Source organism: Amphiura filiformis, chromosome 10, assembly GCF_039555335.1.
Source record: "Amphiura filiformis chromosome 10, Afil_fr2py, whole genome shotgun sequence".
Taxonomy (NCBI): domain Eukaryota; kingdom Metazoa; phylum Echinodermata; class Ophiuroidea; order Amphilepidida; family Amphiuridae; genus Amphiura; species Amphiura filiformis.
This window is the reverse complement of record NC_092637.1, coordinates 36700537-36725178: the sequence shown is the minus strand read 5'-3', so window position 1 is coordinate 36725178 and position 24642 is coordinate 36700537. Positions and strand designations below refer to the sequence as shown.

The 24642-nt window shown below is 36.9% G+C and overlaps 1 protein-coding gene across 1 annotated transcript in view; it reads right to left on the bottom strand.

Moving 5' to 3' along the window:
* Positions 1-7085: 7085 nt before the first annotated feature.
* The window catches only part of LOC140161826 (carnosine synthase 1-like), a 36376-nt gene continuing 18819 nt past the window's right edge, over positions 7086-24642 (bottom strand). Inside the window, exons 10-17 of the mRNA XM_072185123.1 lie at positions 24025-24196; positions 22864-23026; positions 21430-21713; positions 19260-19346; positions 18212-18639; positions 11252-11281; positions 8710-8876; positions 7086-7419 (exon numbers count right to left, since the gene is read on the bottom strand). Coding sequence (XP_072041224.1) covers positions 7086-7419; positions 8710-8876; positions 11252-11281; positions 18212-18639; positions 19260-19346; positions 21430-21713; positions 22864-23026; positions 24025-24196 — 1665 coding nt within the window. The remainder of the gene's footprint in view (positions 7420-8709; positions 8877-11251; positions 11282-18211; positions 18640-19259; positions 19347-21429; positions 21714-22863; positions 23027-24024; positions 24197-24642) is intronic.

The window sequence follows — 24642 nt, the reverse complement described above, 5'->3', positions numbered from 1 at the left end:
TCATAATCATTATTGTCTTTGAAATTATTTTAATAGATCATGGTTTATCTTTAATTTGAAAAGGTCATTCACCTCATGCATTGATCAGGAAAATGTAGGCATCCTTTGATTCTCAATTTTATGAGTTCTTCAAATGTTTTTGTCTTCATTGTTTATTAATAATAATAATTTTATTAGAACAACGCTTTTATAACAGCGGCACACGTCTACCCGACGGTGCGTTCTTACATTAATATACGAGGAAACAGACAAATTTAAACAAAAACAACAACAAAATGAACCAAAAATAAAATAAAAAATGATCAATGAACTTCGTTGCCGATCCATCGACCACGTCTTTCCGGCGTATTGCAGTGTTCCAAAGCAAATTGAATGAAAAAAAATATCATTTTGGGACCCCACAATGCACCAGAAAGCGAAAATCGATGGGTCAACAATAAAGTTTTGTAACGTGACAAAAATGGTAATCACTCGGCTGTTTCATTAACGACGCCCTCTCTCCACTCAATGCAAAGATTCCATCGAATTGAAGACGCAAGAGGGCATAGAGCAATGGGATGGAATTGGTGGAGAAGATGCTCGCGGGTCATAGGAAATCAAAGGTAAAGGCGTGTTATTTGAACAACCAAGTGATTATGTAAATGAGAACAAAAGTATATCTACTCTACTTGAGGCATTCACTACGATAAGACCAAGCTCGTTTAAGGAGTGATTTACAAGTTAAATCAAAATATTTAGCATACAATCAACATCGATACTATTAACATCAAACAATATTTCACTTGAAATCCCAAGCATGAGACATGTTTTTACATTTAGATCACTGCATATAAAAAATTGCCATATAAGATCTAAGCTATTTACATTAAGTTGATACTCAAGATTATAGTATTCGGCAGTTCTGATATTTTGGAGTGCTTTACATACAAACATGAAATGTCTTATATCTTCAGTTCCATTATTACATAAAGGACAAGTACTGTCCGCTCCATTGTTCCTAAACGAGTTCTACCGTTGAGCGGTAACGTATTTGAACGTGCTTTGAACTTAAGAGATGCAGCATAAAAGTCAAAGTTACATAAAAGATATTCTTCGAGACTAGGCGTGGATTTAATCAATTGGTAATCAATCAGGGACGATTTAGAGGCAACATTTTTCAACCAATTTTGAAGTGAATTATCCAAAAGAATGTTAGTCAAATTATTAACCCAGTCATTGCTCACGGAAACATCGTTAAATACATATACATCGTTAAAAAAATATTGCTGGCCTTTGTTAGAAGTTTTGAGTTAGGTACACTAAGTTATTTCAAGTGATTCTTTTCATGAGTGTGTATTGTTATCTCAGTAAGTTAAGTGTGGTGGAATTTATTGCCACTTATCCAATTAACTGATCTTTTGGCTTAAGATGGTAGGTGATGTACTTATGAATTATTCATGAGAAAGTTTTATCTCTTTATCAGGTTGTGTATTGTTAAGAGTAGTCATTAAGTAAATGCTTAGTTAAGGTTATTATTTATGCTGTTGCAGAGATGGTACTTAAGTTGGTTTTCAAGTGTTTTTCCCATATGAGCTTGCCCCTTAGATAATTTTACTTCACTTCCATCCAAGATTCCAACTGATAAACATCAAAACTTCCATCTTAGCTTCCAACTGCTCAACATCTAATCAATTCAATCGTCATCATATTATTATTGCATCGATCTTCATATTGTTTCTACATAATTTATTATATTAAAGCCGGAGCATAACATCATATATCTTCAAGTTTCCATCTGTGTGTCTATTTATTTTGTGTAACGGTATTGGACATTTGATATCGCCCGAATAAGTTGAACAAAAAGAAAATTACCCTAAAAATACTCACTGTTACATTGGCGCCCAACGTGGGGCTAAAATTGGCGATAACTTTCAACAAATTGGATCAGGGCACCCACGACCCTTGGACTACATCATGATAACTGATATTATCTCGCGGCTGGAAGCCCTGGAAGCTGAAGTGAACTATCTTCGTCATCTCCATCACCTTAAACAGCGTTCATCTCCATCATATCTTGCTCATCAGATATCAGGACACGTTAAGTGGTTCAACGTCAAGAATGGATATGGATTCATCACCCGCGATGACACCAGAGAAGACGTGTTCGTGCATTGGCGTGGAATCACCAGGAACAATCCAGCAAAAGTTCAAGCGAGTGTGGGCGACGGTGAAGCAGTTGTATTTGACATCGTGCTTATTCCAGGACGCACTCCTGAAGCCATTCATGTCACCGGCCCTGGAGGCGTATGTGTTCTTGGAAGTAGCTATGCCATGGACAGACCATACTTCAACCATAGAGTCCAGCACCAATCTGTTACGCAAACTGATCCAACTAATGAATGTCAGGCAAATGAGCCTGAAAGTGAAAGGGAATCTGACTCTGAACCCGATCATGCTGATAGTCATGATGATATGTTTGATTATAATTCTGACGATTTCCCGTGTGACACTAGTGATCAAACATCTGAACACTCTATCCATGATGACATTCCTCCTGAAGATCCATCATCTGAACCATCTGAATCTGATACATGTTGTGACTCTGAGTCTGAACTAATTTCCACACCAACAGCTATCAACCTTGCACAAACTCTTGATAATCACCTGGTTAGCGAACATGAAAAACATTCTATGTCTCAAGCTTGGGAGAAATTGAGCAATTTCCACACTGATAATTGTTGCAATGAATTACTAGATAGAAAATTTGATTTCTTGATACTATGCCAACTGGAAGATATTTCACGTCGTGTCCCATCCCAAGATATTTTGGAAGTACTGTTATGTTTGTGTCAAAACCTTCTGGACATTGACCACCATGGACATCTTCGTGATATAATACCACCTTTTGTGACAGTACTTAGGAAGTACCATGCTTTTATTTCCTGTGGATATGTAGCCATCAACTCTCACCCCTCATATCACAGTTTATATTCTGATGATTCTGCCGTCCTTACATCATATTCGGACTCAGAAATTGCAAATGCAACTAGTGCACATGCAAGTAAAATACTGTTGAACTTTCAAGGTAACAACCTAGAACAATATGGACATTTGCTGGATACATTATGTCATCTCTTCTATATCAGCAAAGAGCAGGAACTCATCGCCACTACATTATACAACTGTTATCGAAGATGGAAGATATATTATCAGCGAGCAGCAGAACAACAAAAGTAAACTGACTTTTGAAAAACACTTCAAATATAATGACATTATCATATACAACATTTAAATTTCAAATTATTGTGCGATCTACATATTTTTGTCATCTGAATAATATCTTTCAAAGAGTGACTCTAGCAAAATATTATAATGAAGTGTATGTTGCTAAAATCCACATCAAACATTATTTTCATCATGTTTTTCAGTGTCATAAATTATATAAATGTCGAGGACGCCATTTCCTCGCAGCAGAGTTGAATATAGCTGTCACCTCATCTAAGTAACTTCATATTATGTTTGTCAGATACATGTTTTTTTTAAATGCTTCATTTTATGATCATGATTAAGTTTGTTGTCGTCTTCGTGTACAACTTAAATTCTTAAATGATTATTTTAGAGGTGTTTATCATGTTTATATATATAGTTTCGTAAAGAGTAAGTTTGAAGACGTGCACTTATTCAAACTCAGTTCCTCTTTCAAATTAAGAGTTGCGGTCCTCTTTTGTGATTCTATTGTTTTGCTCATTAAAATCTGAGTATGTCATGGCATTGTATTAATCATGTTATTGCTTTGAGTTTTGAAGTCATTGCTTAGATCATTATTTTATTTCACTCCATGTTTTATGTAGGCCAAAGGAGTTAAGTTGAGCATAATTTACTGTTCACATCCAATTTCTCTTAAAAAAACAGAGTTTTTGATATTCTCCTGTTATTTTACATGTTTATTGATTTTCATTATGCAAACTGATGTTTTATTAATTGATTTGAACAGGTTTCCAAATTAAACCTATTGTTGTGGTATTTTGTGTTTTGGCATATTTTAGATCATTACCAAATTTGATCCAATATGCATGCAATTGTCAATCCAAAATTATCATCAAATCATCTGAATATTTCTTTGGCATCAGTTATTTAAACAAAGGTATTTTTCATTTCCATCATGATACCATCTTGAGTAATTTGCCAACAAATTTATCTCATAATTTATTTTTCTTTAAACATGCCATTTGATATGAGTTATGAACCTTAACATTGTGTTCTATTATTTTGTTCAATAATCATATCATAAAGATTATGGTTTGCTAGGATTGTTTGAAGAAGTTGTATTTAAGGACCTATTTGGTTCACTATTTTGTTTGAGTAGTGTAGGTTTTACAATTTAAACCTATATTTTATTAATTGTGTTTTTGGCATGAGGATCACAGGAAAAGATGATCTTAATTTGCGCAACATGTCATCACATTTTTCCAAATAGCTACTCACCAAATGTTTTATTATTTAATGATATGTCTCATTCATCATCATGATATTGATTTTATTGGTTTGTCATGTACATGAAAGAGTTATTTGTAGAAACATCAATCATGTGTTCTATTTTGTTCTTGATTTCATTGTCAGGAATATTAATGATTAGTTAATTATGTATCCTCCATCTTAAGTTCATTAAGTTCATAATTATCTTGTCATCTTATAACTTGTTTGTTTTCCATCGTATTCATGCAAAGTTATTCACTTATTTATTTTTGATCTGTGTCATTTTCACATGACTAAATTAAAAGTAGAATATCAAAATGTATTCTACATGTAGGCCTTTATTTTCTTCCAAAAATAGTCTTGTTTATCTGTTTATCATGCTTAATTTAAAACGAGTCGCTGCATTCATAACATTGTGAAGTTTTATTTCTTCATGAAAAGTTTCTTTTGATTTGTAAGTCAGATTTGGATGTGGTCATGAAAGTCATAAAAGTGAAAGTGTGGTTATTGATTCATTTGTATTGTTTTGTATTACAACAAAGTGTACCTTTTGGATTTCATACCAAATTAGCAGGTCATAATGCACTTTAAATTGTAAAGAGATAGTTACATCACTTAAGTATGTACATGTATTTTATTATTATGTTTTTGCTGAAATTTGTAACATTCTTCAAATTATCATTTTCCAAATTTCATGTAAAATGCCGAGACGTCATTTTCTTTGCAGCAGGGGTGAATGTAACCGGCATCAGAATCGTTGGTTTTAATAATAAGGGTGTGTTTTGAAATGTTTGGAATTAAGGTAATATCATTCTTTACCATGTTTATTATTTTGTTTATTTTGATTGTGTCATTCTTAATTAATGTAGGTTTTTGGTTTCATATCAAATTATATTTCTATCTGTTGTATGACTGTAATTAATCGATCATGATCATCATCAAGTTAAGTTATTTTCCATCATAATCATTATTGTCTTTGAAATTATTTTAATAGATCATGGTTTATCTTTAATTTGAAAAGGTCATTCACCTCATGCATTGATCAGGAAAATGTAGGCATCCTTTGATTCTCAATTTTATGAGTTCTTCAAATGTTTTTGTCTTCATTGTTTATTGCTGGCCTTTGTTAGAAGTTTTGAGTTAGGTACACTAAGTTATTTCAAGTGATTCTTTTCATGAGTGTGTATTGTTATCATTATTATATATATATATATATATTATTATTGCATCGATCTTCATATTGTTTCTACATAATTTATTATATTAAAGCCGGAGCATAACATCATATATCTTCAAGTTTCCATCTGTGTGTCTATTTATTTTGTGTAACGGTATTGGACATTTGATATCGCCCGAATAAGTCCCTGGATCCAAAGTTGAACAAAAAGAAAATTACCCTAAAAATACTCACTGTTACATATAGTTAATGGTAATGGTAGGATTTAAACAATAACGATATCTGGGCGACCAATCACAAGCCAGATTCATTTGAAGATGCATTACATCATGACCAATTTTAGTTAGGCCAGAAATTGGCCTAACTCTCCATAGAGTCCCGTGCTAAAAATGATAACTGCAATCCAAAGTCAGTAGTCCACTTGGGAAGCTAACAAACAGAGGGAGTAAGGTGACTGAAAAGATCAGATGTGAAAATCTATCAATTGCGCAAAAATAATTGAATCAGAGTTTTAAGCTTAAATAGAACAGCCAGAGTAAGCATAATTGGCAAGTGGACTACGGAGAAGTCTAGCAAAATACAAATGTCACGAATGCTGGTTAGAAAAACAATATAGCACACCGGGATAGCACACAATTAGTTGTAGTTCATGAAGTACAACAAATAATTTTCGTTGGAAAATAAACTAAGTGGTAGTCTCCGTATTATGCAAAATGTAGTAATATTGTACCGTGAATAGCCTTTTGTCCTCTACCAGATCATATCAACGACAGAGAGCGCGGTACAAACAAATGGAATCCAGTGAAACCTTTGGAAATGTTGCTTATTGGGGAAAAATAGGGTTTTTGTACTCAGAATCAGAAAATCCATAAACAATACTATGGAAATGTTGATACACTTCAAAATGCGCAACAAACGAAAAATGACGTCACTAATCACCACGATTTAAATCAGTCCCCTTAAAGGACAACATCTCAGTAACTATATCAGCTAAGACCTCTTATTACAGGGCTAATAACAGCCTGCTCTTAAATGACATTCTAAGACTGTAAACATGACTTAGTAAGGATTTTAGTGGAATTTTGGGATTTTGGCCGCCATCGTGGATATACCAAATGCCCGAGCTGCGACTTATGCTTACGGCACATCCCCGTATAGTCATTTGTGTTAAGTAATTTCCCTTCCGGAACTCTAATAGTCATTCTGATTTTTTATTATTATTTACATTCTCCATCTGATACGAATCCAGGGGTTCATTTTACTAAACATTTAACCCTTCGTAACGCAAGTAACCGTTCGTAAAGTTACGAATACCCAATACTAGACGTAACTTTACAAAGAGTCCCATTAGTAAATACCTATTACTTACAAAGGGTACCATTCGTAAGTATGTTTAGTGAAATGATACGATTTCGAGACTTACGAAGCTTTATAAAGTTCAGTGAAATGACCCCTAGGTATTTAATGTTAAAGAGTAAATTATCGCTAAATTATGGCACGTACCAGTATAAGCTGGATAGTTAGTCAGACCATCGTCATTGACAAAGGCTGCGACCAGTTTCCTGTCGAAGATGACGACGTCAATATTATGCTCCGAGCCGTCGAGGTTCTCCATTAGTAGCATGGTGTTCCCAAAATTGAGTCCGATTTCATACTCGGATTCCATGGTGTGGAGACTATTGGTGAGAGCGGTGTACTTGTTACGTACGTCGTCCTCGTTCTTGCACATGTTCACACCGACGGCGCCGGTAGCGTAATCGAGTTTGAGGATCGCAGGGAAGTCGACACTGTGGATAAAGAACAAACAGTTTGTATGACAATGTCTATTGCTAATAAGCAGATCTTAGTTACCTCAAGCATGTTAATTACAAATACTAGTATATAGTCAATCGTAAATGTGGTGTAAATTGTATCGAGAAACGTACAATTTTAACAAAGTTCTCACGACTTATGGTATAGCGTCGGCTCCCATTGAATACGTGCTAGTCGGGGCACTCTAAATGCTAACGACCTAGAAACACATGCGAGAGCATCTTTAGAAACGTGCATTGTTTGCGGATCATACTGCAGTTACTGTCCGTTTTCCTATACACAATACACAGTGCTCTTACCATTGACGCGTAACCTCTATAAATAGTGTATGTTAGAAGTATGAGTAATTGCCTAGTTAACGTCGCTGTGTGAAAAAAAAACCGGCCAATATTTAAAGTACTCTTCTGAAATTCTAGAAAATGTAGTTTTGTAACATGTCCTAAATTTTTAGCTAATTTAAGTGTTTGGAAATATTCGCACTTTGGTGTTTTAGGAAGGATGTGTAAACGACAGATAACACCAAAAAATATGAAGAAATTATTTCCAAACCGTGCTACGGCCCACAGCCATTATGTTTCTCATTTTCAAGAATGTGGTTAACAATATGCACAGTATTGTCTCATTTCGTGAACAAAGGCCACACGGTAATTGTTACCTTGCGTTTGCTTTATAATCGTTCACCCAACTGAAACTATAATACCAGCTCATTGCTCATTGCACAGGTAAAACAGACACATGTGTGTGTGGATTTAACCAGAGAAAATCTGAGGTAACATAGTTGAGCTGTTTTCAATGAGTCTTATCTTGGTTTAATAGCTTTTAATGGGGTTTAAGTCCTGCAAAGGTCGTGGTGAATTCTACTGTAGACATGACTGCATCATGTTATACGTTGTTAGATTGGATTAACATGATGAAGGAGGCTGAATCTAGGATGTTTTACGAAGTAAAGGGGCGAAGACATCATTGTTTTAAGTTAACAAGTGAAATGTGCAATGTTAATAATTAACATGATTTATAGATATGATTTCAAATGTCAAAGATTTAGCATTCAGAGTGCCTCGACTAGCACGTGTTCAATGGGAGCCGGCGCGATACCTTTACATTGTGGAGTATTGATGGCCTGCGACCAGCATCTCAATATACTATGATAAAGGAAAGCATTATAGGGTAGACAAAACAAAAACGTGTTTCATTGAGTATGAGGGTGGTTAGAGTTAATCAAAGACTGAATGAAGAAAAATGAGGTAAATTAATACTAGACCTACTCACGTCTTGCAAGCGTTGGCGATATCGGCTTCCGAAGCGATGTGACAGGACGCCGCGATGTACAGACTGGCAATGGGCCAGTGCGGGACGTCCGCGTTACGTGTCCGTATGGTGGCCTGCGTGTAGCTCTTATTCTTTGCGATAGAAGTTGCCGCATAGCTTGAACCTGGAATCAGACAGATAAACATTGTATGACATAGGCCTAATAACCAGGGGCGTAGCCAGCTTATTGGTCGAGGTGGGGGGGGGGGAGGGGGGCAAAATAAAATTTCGGGGCACAAACTAGAAACAAATTGCAGTTGCATCTAACAATATATATACCGGTTTATTTTTAGAGAGACTGTACTCTCCCGGCTGTACATTCCTTCGAGCTTGAAAATAGGCTTTATTGGGACGATATACACTATTTTGGGTGAATTGTGGTGGAAAAGGGCTCCTTGCCCTTTTCTTTTCCTGTGCCCTCTAGATTTTCTCTTTCATGCTAAATGATGATAACCACATATTAAAGTATAGCAGATAGGCTACATGACCAAGAAGCAAAACTATACTATCACAGCAGAAAAATATAACACAACGAGTCATAAACTAAAAGTGTCTAATTTGCTGATAAGCCACAAGAATGAACTGTGCCGAGCTTAAAAATGAGTTTGTATCCTCTCATGTAGCGTCGATGGCGGTGGTAACCGGGATGTCAGTGCTGCACAGGGGACGTTTGTTTGAAATGACGCGCTGCTAGAAAACCATCAACATTACATTTGAGTATCGTTGGTGAAGTGGTCAGCGAGACTCCTGCTCCTGCTGGCCGAAAGAAATGTTACAGAGGAATTTTTGAAGCGTTTTCCTATTTTCAGCTGAGGGAAAGGTGATTTAATATTGAATTTATAGGAGCATGATTAGTATGATGTGCTTAAGTTGATTATTTAACTCATTTGATATTTTAATCTTAAATTTACATGAACGATGGGAATCACAACAAAATTGCATTATGTCTATTTTATAGATTTTGGAAATCTGCAGAATTTTTTAAAATCAAACCCCCAGATGTCTCCATAATGTTTTAAAACGTTACCATGACATTTCAAAACGTTCTTATGTAAACCAAAACCCGAAACATAACATTTCTGAAACCACATTGTGTTTGCTGGGATTGTTCTGGAAAAACAACAACATTAATTATTTATACAAAATTGAGCCCATTCTATTACCTTATTAGTATCATTTCGCGCAATTCGCCTTAGTGAATTTCGCGCAATTTCTTTTGCTCGATTTGAGGTTTTTTCGGTAACAAATTGAACATAGAATAACATCCATCGATTCCAAATCATGAACATTTAAATTAACATTTAAATAGAGTTCCATGGGACCCAAGATTTGATTTGTAACTGTCTGACTCTGATTTCAAGACCAAGCAAATTAAATAATGCGATGCGTTAATTAGATAATTTACAGCATGGGTCCCTAAAGGATGTATAATAATGTACGACCTTTTAAAATGAGTTTGGTTAATTTTTTTCAAACCTACTGTTTGGCATATTTATGAAGCCTTATTAGTATCATTTCGCCTTCGCGTATGTCGCGTATTTCGCTTATTTCGCGTATTTCGCTTGTTTCGCGTATTTCGCTTTCGCATATTTCGCGTACTTCGCCTTCGAGTGTTTCGCCTTCACGTATTTCGCCCTATGGGCGCACACCAGCAATAAAGTGCCCAATTGAAATAGTCGTCGCAAAATACGACGTTTTTTTGCTCAATCTGAGGTATTTTTGGCCCGCTTTTCGGCAACAAATTAACCATAAAAATACTATCATAATCGAAGAACACTAGGCTATAATATAAGTAGCCAAGGAGGTTTCATGGGACCCGAAATTTCATTTTCTGCGATATATTTTGCAGTTTAAGACAAAAACAAACCAAACCAAAACTTGCAATTTACCAGGGATTTACCATCTAAAATGGTTAAATTGCATAATATTAAATATCACGGGTTCCTAGCACCCCCCCCCCCCCATTGGCTACCTTCGGGAGGGTGAACTAAATTACTGAAAATGACTTATTAAAAGATAAAACCATTTTGATTCTTTGATAGACCAATGTGTGAATTTCGCTCTTAAATTTATAGTTAAAATGACTATTTGTGCTGAAATGCGGGTAAATCGCTGAATATTTTTGATTTTCACTGCTTGGATATGCTGAACCCCCTAAGACGCGAACCACATGTGCCCTACCTTGTCCCCGTAGCTACGTAATACTGGTATTAGCAAATGACTCAATAAAAATCACCAAGTCTGGAAACAAATTACTTATTGTTTTACAATTTTTCCCTCGCTTTGCTCGGCTGATTTTACATGCATACAGCAAATAAAAATTGAAAATGTCAAAAAAGTAAAATCTTGGTTGGTCCGGGCCGTAGAACAGGGTTTTTATCGTCACCATATCCATGTTATCGAGAAGTTAGTTTTATCTCTATTGGTTTAAAAAGATCATCACAAATCAAAAACTTGCTAAGTATAATTATACACAGAAATGACAAAATGTTTACTTACCGAAGTAGATGCTCCAGATGACTTGGCTTCCTTTGGATCCAGAATAAGAAGAGATACAAATTCAAAACAAAATTATATTATTATTAGCGTAATATGTTGTTTTTATACCACTTTGATCCTGATTGATTCCCAAATCCGAATGATTGGAGCGATGAGTTGGAAACAGGATGAAGATACGCGACTAACCACACACCTACCGACATATGTACCGCCACCCACGTCAGGCTAGCGGTACTCTGATTCGGATGACAATAAAAATCCCTTTAAAAAGGAATCAAATACTAGTATTATGTATTCTCATGGCGTTTTATTATTCGATATATAGAAATAAATGAAGTTAGTGGTAATTAAGTATAAAAATGATAAGAAAGTTTTGATATCTTGACAATTATTAGTTTTGATTGTTGATGGTTACAAGATGTTTTGAAATTATGTTTGAACAATTATGAAAAGGACTTGATGAAATGTGAAGATTGTATTTGTCCACTGATTGTATACTGTTTGAATAGGGGCCTATAGCTCAATTTATTTAGAAAGTTGCTACAGATGTTTTCTCTAAGTTGATATATACTGTTCGACCCCATTGTATGACCAGCATGATAGTAATACTGTGATATGACCTTTGACCCCGGATGACCTCCGATTGGTGACCTTTGACCTTAATTAATTAATTCAAATGAATTAATGAATTAACTAATGAATGAATGAACGAATTAAAGAAATTTCTGTACTTATTTACTTAAAACAGTGTGTACTTTCATATTGGACAAAATTATGTCCATTTCTTTTTAAATCTTCAAAGAAAAGTCACATTGTGTAGCAAATATGATTTAGGCTATATGATTAGGGTTTGGACTAAGGGTAGGGTAGGATAGGAATTGAGTTAGGATTAGGGTTTGCATGTTAAGGGTATGATAGGGTTAGGGTTGGAATTAGGGTTAGGATTAGGGTTTGGATTAGGATCAGGATTAGGGTTAATGTTATGGCACCGCATGTGAGGACTGGAGTCTGCAATGACAAAATACAGTTGTTTTTTTAAACAAAAATTGTTGTCATTGGTGTGTGGGAGGGGTGTACACTGAGGTACCCCGGGGGCACTTCAATTTGAAATGGATATAGGTGTAGGGGTGGCACTTTCGCACTAAGGGGCATTCGGTGAGAGCAAAATGTAAAAAATATGGGGTCATTGGGTGAGAGCATGATTTTTGGCATTCGGTGAGAGCAAAATGTACAAAATATGGGGTCATTGGGTGAGAACATGACTTTTTTTTAAAATGGAATCTTTGGGTGACGACCGAAACAGCGCCACAGAAACCTCGAAAATCGAATTTCTAGTTCTAAATGGCTTCAAATGTCTTTTTGTTTTTTCAAAATAAGTAACAAAATCAGTGAGAAATGAAAGTTGCTGTTCAAATTGAACTTGTAAGGGTCTTTGGGTGACAGATTAAATGGAAAAATAGGGGGTTTTCGGGTGACAGAGCATGTGTTCGTAAAAAAATATGGGGTCTTTGGGTGACAGCGATGCTGAAAAAAGGGTCTTAACAGCTCTACATACGCGTCACCTCCAAAGTTGGAGTGCCCCCCCCGGGTGAGGTACATGTAAAATATGGATATTTGAATGTAAGCCTGTGAAGAATGTGGTTTCTTTACAGTACAAGGACAAATTTGCTCATGGCCCAAGCAACTTATGCATCCCGATGTATTATAGATCTGCATATGAGAAATTTTGTCTGGATCTGTTTTTCTTTGCAAAATTGCAGCCATTTAAAATTATCGCCGTTTTTTAATTGCAACTTCCTACGTACAAAATTTTGGCCAATGAACCCGGGGAGGGGGCATGTACTGTAGTGGTGAAAGGAGTTTCAGGAGCGTCCGTAAATTCACGTAAAAAGGGTATTTTTTCAAACCAGGGCACGTTACGTGCGTAACGTGAATAGGGTATCAAATTCATGTAAAATTGGTGTAAAAGGGAATGTTTTGGAACTCTTACGTACTTAGGGCAGTTTTGCCAAGTTTGGGATTTTGTGCTGTCTTCTTCATTCTTTAAAAGTGAAAGAAAACTCTGTCTTCTCCCTACTTCAATCCTACACCCCAAAAGCTATCCTTCAGCTGTCAGCGATGACAGATCCATACTGGCCCAGCTAGCATACTAAACACGAGGTCCCGGACGAGGTCGCACAACCTGGCCAGAACATACAACCAATCAGTATGCGTTATCCTTTTTCTTAACTGTGAAGTTAATACAATGTATGAGGAAAAATATAAGATGCTTTCCGATTGGCCTAACCTCTTTAAACTCATCAATATTCATGATAGTCTTGATGGCTTTCAGCCCAGAAAATTTGGTTGATCGGATAATGGTCAAAAGTAGAAATAACGCAACCACGAACTTCTAGGTTAAACAAGCTACCGTATACGAACAAGCTGTGTGAACGAACTTTTGACATGTGTGAAATCAGTTTACTGGGGTATTTATAAACACAACGATTGAATAATTATTTGGAACTGTTCGTGGGTTTTCTTTTTGATATAAATCAATGAGTTTCAGGATTTTGGTTGAATTTACAACTAAATCCAGAATGATAATTGATGCTCTAGGATGTTTTAAACCCGGGAGGGGGCATCTTTTGGAGCTGCGAACAAGTAAAATGGGGACCTTTGGACATGCGAACAGTCTAGTCAAAATCAAGGGTCTTTCGTGGCTTTTTGGTTGCAAATCGCCTGAAAAAAACCAAAAAAATATGAGGAATGAGCAATATGTGGGTCTTTTAGAGCTGAAATTATCAAAATCAAGGGTCTTTCGGAGCTATATTTTGGTCAAATATAGGGGGTCTTCAAAGCTGCAAAATCCGAAAAGGGGGTCTTTCCAGGGAGAACATACCTGTATGGTCTTTTGTGTTGAGTGCTCTCGGGGTTTTAAATGCAGACGAAGTTAGGAAATAGACCAAGCGAGACTGGCCGTGTTTGTCTTCTAACTTCATTATGTGTGGTTTGCAATCGCCACCATGGTCACTCGTCATTTGCCTTGGACTTGCAGTTCAAAATTCTCTTGGAAATTTGGAGAATTGGATACATCCCAATCCAAAAAAATAAAATTCTACAATATTTCAATGAAAAGGGTTGGACCTGTGATCTAAAAAAGGGGAAACTATTGGCACAAAATCTTGAAAATATTGGACATTTAGGCCCTACTGCATGACCTGTGAGGTAAGCTTGAATGTTTCTTGAACGCAAACTCTCTGCTATGCAGAGCCGCCGGCATATTTTTTTACTACAACACGTCACACTGTGCTTATTGCGTAACATACTTTACGATCGTTGCAAGGATGGATCTCATCTCAATCTATTCCATCCTGTGTTTTCTTCTCGTTTGCGATTCCTTTGAACTGATTCCTATACACTCCCGTTTTACGCCCAACGTGACACCGACCCGAGAGACCGGACAGGAGAGGCACGCGCGCACACCAACGATTCACCCGGGGCGATTCATAGAGTTTGGATTAGGTGCTCTATTTGGGCATATACACCGGCGTATAGGATCATTTTTTCTGTTGTTCATAAACTTGAAACCTACGCTTCGCCGTGCAGTTGAATGTACTTTATAAAAGCTGCAGTTGTGAAAAGCTCCTGAAGGCAGCAGCTACTTATTGAGGGTTAAAAGCACCTGTTTCTGTGTGTTTACTTGTTCAGGGGTAATAATTGCATCAGTTACTTGTTTAGGGTTGGGGAAAAGACAACTACTTGTTTATGGTAACAAATCGTGTATATTTCAGTCTCAGAAATACTTGTTTAGGGTACTCTTTGAGAGTCTACGGACGCGCCTGATACTCCCTCTTGCCACTATAGTAGCCCCCGGTCCAATGAAAAGCGTTGTCACATTGGAAAACCATTATCCAATCAACAATTGATATTTTGTCCTCCCACATATCAATACACCTTCAATATAGCAGCATACATGTACAGCCTGTGTATGATAGGGTTTCATTCGGTGACGTCAAATCAGTTAATCAAACATACTTGTATATAGTGTTACCATCTTTAAGATACTAGTACACCGATAAAACAACAAATATCAAGAAGACCGTAATTAATTATAAAATAATTTCTTATACAATGTGTTTGGAATGTGTAGGAAAAATACAGTAATTTAAAAAGCAAATTATCATGATATGATAAAATATGAAAACAAATGAAAAACAAGAGATATAATCTTGGGCCAGACATAATAAATGGAATAAAATACGACAAAAATGCCTCAATACACATCATATTAAACATTATACGAATGCTTAAATCAGGCCATGGATAAGTACGTCTGGAATTGAGTTTTGAATTGTTGGATGTAAGCAGAGTTTCTGATGGCGAGAAATTTCCACATGAATGGAGAAACAACACAGCCGTCTGTCCGTATGTATACAGTCCGAGCAGGTAAAAAAAAATTACGCAAGTTGCAAGTTAAGGATCGAAGGCGACTCATTTAGCACGATAACACAAGTCAGATCGAATCAATTCGATTTTAATATACACATACACATACACATACACACATAAAGAGTTTTGAATCTGAACCGGTGAATACCGGGCCGATATGCGTCATAAAATACTGGAGTTTATGAAGTTCCTGGAGTCCGACGAGAAGGCTGTTGCAGCTGTCGATGCGTGAGGTCAAACGAGCGAGGATTAAATCTCCGTGGCACTCTCAATCCAGATATTTTCTAACCTTTCCGATCTCATGAACGGCCCAACCGGGGCGACGGTTCGCTATCTCTAAGGACCGCTATCTCTAAGGTTCGCTATCCCTAAGGTTCGTTATCACTAATTACGAAAAAGGTCTTAGATGAGAACAAAGTCAATGTTAATTTTTGTCACTTTTGAAAAGCTCTCTTTTTCATTCAAAGTTAAGGAAATACAGTCGTATCGTACCGAATGAGGTATGAAAATACGCAGGACAAAATTCTCTATCTATTGACTACTTTATCTTGTAATTTAGTTTTAGTGTCTTTAAGAAATGGCCTTTGCTTTAAGTGTTCGTATACATTTTGGGTATACAGGGTGTCCCAGAAAATATTACCGAGTAAATAAAATTGAACGTAAGTCGAGAAGTAGACATCAGAATCAGAAAATTTAAACTTTAACGCATAACCTATTTTATTGTGCATCACGTTCATTCCAAGTTTGATCACAGGCGCTTTTTTTATACTCGCTCACCGTTTCCTAAAAGTTTGTGTATCTCATTAAATTTAGTCCACATTATCTATTTTATAATCCGACGGTGTTATGTTATTCATGCTTTCACTGAAGATGAATAAAAGTTTGTTCGAGAAAACTTTGATTTCTGCATTTGGAAGCTTTCCAACTTTAATTCTTTAGGTTGTGCAAATGATTATGTTATATTTTAACTTTCTAAAGAACATTTGAGCCAAGAATGACAATGATCGAGTGCTTACAGTTTTCGTGTGATTTTTGATACCAAGCAACATTAATGTTGAAGATTTAAACTTTGCATTACAATTTCTGCGAAATATTCCAAAAACTTAATGTATGTGAGAATTTTTTTAGCCAGCTGGAATTATTTTATGCAATAATTCTTTATGCAACATTTCAATATTAACGAAAAAAGATATTTACAAGTATCATTTTACATGCAAGCTTTCATTTTCAATATCGTGCAGGTTTTTACATTTGAACAAAACCTAATTAAATGTTTTGCATGAAACAGATTGTTTAAAAAGAACGAAAAGGATTTCACAGAACAAAATCTCAAGCCCATTGACATAGTGCGCATTGTGTTGAATGATCTTTCTTCAAACTTGGAATGAATTGAATTGACGCATGCGTTATGCAATCGCTCATTTTTTCGCAATCAGTCAACCGATTCCAGTAAAATTGACGTATAGGATGCAAAATAAGATGGGCTACCAGCTGACGTTTGTACAGACGTTTACATTTTGGGGGTTTGATGTCTATTTTTCGACTTACGGCCAAATCCATTTGCTCGGTAATTTTTTCTGGGACACCCTGTATTTTCACCCGTATAAACTATTAAACTCGAGGGCGCTTTTCCCGCTTTATTTAAAATAAGAGATAGTGAGCCATATTTTAAGTTAGAGATAGTGGGCCTAATTTTAAATTAGAAATAGCGAACCTTATTGAAAATTAGAGATAGTGGGCCTTATTTTAAATTAGAGATAGCGGCCCTTATTTTAAATTAGAGATAGCGGTCCTTATTTTAAATTAGAGATAGCGGGCCTGATTTGAAATTAGAGATAGTGGACCATATTTAAGATTAGTGATAACGAACCTTAGGTATAGCGAACCCTAATTGAAATTAGTGATAGCGAACCTTAGAGATAGCGAACCTTAATTAATATGGGATAGCGAACCTTAAACGAAATTAGCGATAGCGAACCTTAGGTATAGAGGACCTTTATTGCAATTAGTGATAGCGAACTTTAGAGATAGCGAACCTTCAATAAATTAGTGATAGCGGACCTTATTCAAAATTAGTGATAGCGAACTTTATTTAAAATTAGTGATAACGAACCTTATTTAAAATTAGCGATATCGAACCTTAGAAGTAGCGAACCTTTTTTTAGGTATAGCGAACCCTTTTCTCTATTAGAGATAGCGGGATTCTGATCTCCATAGACTTTACACGTTAGTGATAGCGAACCTTAGAGATAGCGGTCCTTAGAGATAGCGGGATGTCACGCCAACCGGTACGGCAAATGTTGCTGACATGACATGAAAAATTTAGATGAAAGTTGACGAATTGTTTCGCCGAGTAGGGAGGTGTAATGTATGAAGACAGGTGCGCCACATACGGAAACCTGTGGTACTCCATGATAGCTTTACGTCACGAAGACAAAGAGTCAAAACAATCGGACGACATCATTACAAATATTTCGTAAACTCCGAGACACGATAGTTTTTCGTTTCAATATTCAGCTTGCCACAAACTTTGCCTAGCTTCTGTCGACACTCGTCGACATTACGGCCCTTGACAGCGATCTGTGCGTACGGTTGTTCGTATTGCGTGCTCTCCGCATCCAGCTTGAGTTTAGCTTCATCCTCCATCATCATAAAAATCACGTCACCGCTAGCTTGAAGATCGCCAAGAACCTTACGCAGGTTGTTGTTGGTTAATATACGTCCATGTTCTGACAGAATCAGATTAACGCCCAAAAGAAACTCAGCCGGGGGCAGTTTTGGAACGTAGGGCTTGATGCCACATGAGATGAGCATAGCGCACTTCATAAGATCTACGCCATACAGACGTTTGATCCAGTTGCGGATGTGGCCGCCGCCCATCCTGGCGTTAATTTCAATCAGTTTGGGTCCATCGGAGGTCATCTTCATCTCAACATTGTACACACCGTTGGAGAGACCTAAAGTATAATATAAATTGATTATAATGTTAACAAAAAGTTTAGTCAATGCAAGTTGGTACGTGCTGATATAATAAATTCGTTTTACCTAGCATTTTACAACCCAGCTAAAGGTCAGTGGTACTGACCGCACCGTTGGTTGCTCCAAGGTATGTTTTGGATTAATGTTTCTTAAATTGGCACATATGTTTTAATGAAGTTTCAGCAGTCAAAATTAGCTAATTGATAATTAATTAAATTTGGAGTATGTTTACAAAGTGAATGTTTTCCATAGTGGCGTATCCACTTTACGCCACTTTTTATACGCATTTTATAATAGTAAACAAACTTACTGGCGCACCTCTATTTCATATCACAGTGGCGTAAGGTCACCTTAACCCACTATGGAATGAAGCCGGCGTATTAAAGTAACGCCATGCGGACGAGGTGGCGTGTTTTGCGTGTTTTCCATACTGACGTACATATTATTTTTAATTTGCCAGTAAATATTATGTCCTTAGGTACTAAACATAATGAATGTCTGATTTACACAACTTGATTTTATATTGGTATTTCTTCAAACTCGACGAAATGTCAAATAGTTTGTTTTAATGGAAATATGGTGAATACTGAACTCATACCTATTTTGTTACAGCACTGGTAAGCAGCCATCACCAGCTGGGCTTGTTTGTCCGAGGGCAGGTTTGAGGGCATCAGGGCTACCGTCTCTGTAACAAGTATATACAATACGTAGTAAGTACATTTTAATAGTATTAAAGTAGAAATCGTGCAAAAATTCTGTTCACATGTTGATGGTGGCGGTGAAGTATCCATAGAGTATACATGTTTTCTTTACCACTTTCGAATGTTTTCATAATTTACAGACATAATATAACACAATACTTCATTTCATATTTTTAAGTTAAAATTTGTTGTGCCGCTATACCGCACGGCAAAATTTTACAACTTTTACCAACATATTTGACAAATTAAAAAAACAAAAAACAGAAAAACAAAAACCGAAAAAAAAACACACACCAAAAAACAAAACAAACAAATTTGAATATAGTTGGGCTAGCTTTCGGGAAAAAAATGGGACATTATTTTCATAAAATGACCCACCCATATCAAAATGTGCCTAAATAAAGAATTTAGTTCCATCCCAGGAAAAACCCTACCGCTTTTTTCCTAACAAAATCGTACTTAGCATGTATGTTACTCTGGATACAAGAAGTAAAATAAACCCAGGGGCCACCTCAATTTTCCTTAAATCGAAGATGGCGGCCAAAATCACAAAATTCCATTAAAATCCGTAGAAACTCATGATTACAGTCTTAAAACTTCAATTTATACAGATATCGGTTAACATAATAATATTATGCACACACAAAAAATAAGTAATTCACTAAATGGACTCAACATGACTACCTTTGAAAACTACGATGAAATGACAGTCCATAATCATTATGGTCAAAGTATACAAGTACTAAAGTTTCAAAGGTGCATGTATGATCATTGAAACAAGATGATCAAAATAAATCCTAAGGCCACAACAAAAGTGTACTTGAGTCCAAGATGGCGTCCAAATTCACAAAGGGGTCATTCCATGCTGATTTAAAACAGTCTGAGTTTACACACAACCTCATAGAAAAAAAGGTCAAATGCCTTTTTTGGCCGAACATTTCGTGACTTTGAGCATGTTGAGTCAATAGAAGACCACTTTACAATGTACCCTTTTTTATAAGACAATATCTCGGCAACTATCTCAGCTAATAAATGACATTCTATGACTGTAGTTTGTACTTGTAGGGATTTTAGTGGAATTTTTGGATTTTGGCTGTCATCTTGGATTTAAGGGGTGGGGTATGAATGTTTGGACAATATTTTTGTGGGACATGAGAGCAGATGTAGCTGGGATGAAAAGCCGACGATCAATTTTGTATTGAAGGTATGGATATTTCCCCCCAAAAAAAAAGTCTGTTTGGGAAAAATGTATATCTTCAATATGAAAGGTCAAATTTTTCAATTGATCGGCTTTTCATCCCAGCTACATACAAGTGCATATTACTTCGAGAACTGCTAAATATCAAACATTTTAAAAATATCAAATCTTAATATTTTTTCATAAAATTTGTATTAGGCCTGTATCGCGAATTTAGAAAATAATCAAAATTATATCTGATATCAGAAGGACATTCCTCGTATTCAGAATTCAATTCGATATGTGCTGTCGAAACATTCATACCAAGTATAGATGGTTTTAAAATAAATAAATGTTGGTATTTATACAGCGCCTTTCACATGTGAACATGTACCAAAGCGCTTTACATTTATTTCGCCGTCATTAGAATATATCAGCTGCCATACAATGCCCAAGGCGTGCTCATACCTTTGGGCGGCGCTCAATGGACAGTATTCATAACAGCTCCCCATTTCACACCTGGGTGGAGAGGAGTAATCGAGATAAAGTGCCTTACTCAAGGGCACAACACGATGGCGTCGCCGGGGCTCGAACCCGCAACCTTCCGATTATGAGTCCTAGCCCGTTCCGCTCGTTCCGCTCCTAGCCCGTTCCGCTCGGCCACCGTGCTCTTTGGTAGGGAGAAGTGTTATGTTTTCCTGGGATGGGTGTACCAAATGCCCGAACTTGCGCCCTATGCTTGCGGAACATGTATGGTCATTTGTGTTAAGTAATCCCCCTCCCGGAGCTTTAAAAGTTACACTGGTTTTTATTAATAATTACATTTTCCATCTGATACGAATCCAGGCATTTAATATTAAAGTAAATTATCGCTAAATTATGGCACATACCAGTATAAGATGGATAGTTAGTCGGACCATTGTCACTGACAAAGGCTGCGACTAGTTTTCTTTCAAAGATGACGACGTCAATATCATGCTCGGAGCCGTCCAGGTACTCCATTAGTAGCATGGTGTTGCCAAAACCGAGCCCGATTTCATACTCGGATTCCATGGCGCAGAGACTATTGGTGAGAGCGGTGTACGTCTTACGTACGTCGTCCTCGTTCTTGCACATGTTCACACCGACGGCGCCGGAAGCGTACTCGAGTTTGAGGATCGCAGGGAAGTTGGCACTGTGTATAAAGAACAAACAGCTTATATGACATTGTCTTCATTTGCTAACAAACAGATCTAGGTTAACTACACTAGAGTATGTTTTAATTAAAATTACACATTTTAATATAAAAGGACGAGAAATTGTATTTGACAAATTAAAAAAAAACCGCTCAAATAAAGACCACGTAGTGGTCCCCTACATCGAAGGTACCTATTAGAAGGACCCGCACATTAAGACAAATCCTTGAGTCACCAAAGGATAAGACAGACAAGAAGGACATTACATCTCATGCCAGAGCAAAACTGTAGCCGGGCTGTGCAAAAAAAACCTATATTGGTAAAACCGAGCGCTCTGTGTTGAAAAATGCAACTTTATATTAAATGGCTGTATTTCTCAATGACAAAACCCCGCTCACTTGATGCATAACTAATCAGTCTAAGTTCAAAACTGCAAAACAAGAGAAATGATCAAGTAGTTTTTTGGATTATACCAAAATGTCTTAGGTGGACTTACTTTGTTGCAACCGTTTATGTCGATGGAAACATTCAGATTATTGTATCAAGCTTTGGAGGTAACAGTACCGTGTGCATGAAAATAATGAACTCAATATGGTAGTGCAGACGGCAACTTCATGACCTCTGACCTCTGACCTCTTTGTGCGACGGAAACTTATTACCGGTTGTTACGCGTACGAAATAAAATGTTTAAAATTTAGTCGGTGAATACGTTTTAGCAACTAAAACACTGGTCGTTCCTGCTTAATTTACGTACCATGACCACGGATATAAAGATATCAAACATTAAAACAAAATTTAACGTGTTAAACTTTAATTAAATAGGAAACAGTGAAGCTTGAACATGCCAAAAGCAACCGGAAAATGAGGTTACGGGCATACCACGATCAAAAAATATTCATATCTACAAGCAAGAAAAACGCGGCAAACTCAACATGGATTTGTCCCCCTACCCCTTTTATAAAATTTCAACTACGTTATGTTCTATTTTTGACGTCTACGCATCGCAAAATATTATGATAAAGGAAAACATTGCAGGGTAGGCAAAACAAAAACGTGTTTCATCTGCGATTCAGATGCTGTAGTATATTAGCATTGAGTTTGGTTATACTCAATGAAGAAAAAAAGCAAATTAATAACAGGCCTACTCACATGTTGCATGCTTGGTCAATATCGGCCTCCGAAGCGATGTGACAGGACGCAGCGGAATACAGACTGGTAATGGGAAAGTGCGCGACGTCCGCGTTACGTGCCCGTATGGTGGCCTGCGTGTAGCTCTTATTCTTTGCGATACAGGCTGCCGCATAGCTAGAACCTGGAATCAGACAGATAAACATTGTATAATGTCACTGTGGTATAATGTAACATAGCAATAACACCGGGCAATAACAACGGCGACCGGCAACGGCGCGGCGCGTACAAGCAATTCCAAGATAATATGGTTACTGCTCTTTACAAAAACAAGAAAGAATATGCAGTAGCAACAACTGGCCATCAAGGTTTTAGGTGCTGTATTTGTTTACAAGGTTGAAGACTAGGAATCAGCCAACTTCGGGTTATAGCGAAGCTGCTATAGCCTCTACACGAAGGAGATATTGGAGTCTTCCTGAAAAGTGGGATTTATTTTGGTCTTCGTCGTCAAGCTAATTCAATAAGCCTCTAAAGTCTGTCAATAAATAGTGGAAGTAAGGTCATCTTGAGTATCGCCACTGCCAAAGGATTAATATTGCCGTGGAACTACGTAGTTGGAATTGGGTATGATTTCAAAGAATCATTGAATGCAACAGAACTTTGAAATCAACAAAAAGAAGAGGATTGCCGGATTAGTATGGCACCACATCTTATTTGGTCCTATAGCACTATCGGTGCCCGGTTAGATACCGATGGCTCTTTCTATCGTATCCTGGACATTTGCACAGTGCTTTCATTTTTATACAAATTATACAAATGTTAACTATTTATGTATTATACAATCTAGTACATCACCAGGGTATGATATTAAGAGTCATCGGTACCTCACCGGGCACCGATAGTGCTATGGGACCAAAGAAGATGTGGTGCCTAACCATAAATAATCATTGTAATTCAGATATTGTAATTTTATTGCATTTATGTTCATGTGCAAGATCATTGTTCACTGCACTCTATTTTCATTAAAAGATTAATATTGTTAACACAAACTGTGTGTTTTGCTGTGTATTCTAAAGGTAATTTTGGCATTGAGTCATTCAGACTCGTAACAGAAGGAATGCCTGCCAAAAAATGATTAAATTTCTTCATGCTTTGTTAGTCTACCGGTACCCTCGATTATACCTTTCGTCTTCAAGAGCTCAGCACACAATGCGGCCAACGGTCCATAGTATTCCCAGAATGTGAGACAGCCATCGACTGTGATTCCTTCGTTATGCAAAATCTTCACGATCTCCTGGGCGTTGGCGTGTTCCTGTGTGTGATCCTCGATGTCCAGGTTGATGAACTTGTAAACCTGTAGTGTTTTTAGGAAGGTATCCAACAGTTAGAGAATAAACGATAGGAATTTTTATTTTGCCTATCCTCTACCGTGTGATAGACGACAGGCAGGTCCAATATTTTGAGTAGTGGATGCCGGCGCAGCCGGTATCCACTACGATAAACATCTTGGACCTGCCTGTCGTCTATCATAGTTAGAGGATAGGCAAAATAAACATTCCTATCGTTTATTCTCATTCTTAGTCAGTTAAATATTATTTTAATAACTGTAAACAAATTTTTTAAGCAAAAACTAAGTTACCGTCATAAAACTCCCCTCATTATAAAATGAACGAAACTTGTTTACAACTTCACGTATTCTGTTGCGCGTATTGCTAGCGCGTTCGCGTATTCCGCACTAGTCTACGCATCCAGCGCCATACATACGCGCACCTCTACACGCGTGTTAAGCACTATCAAGAC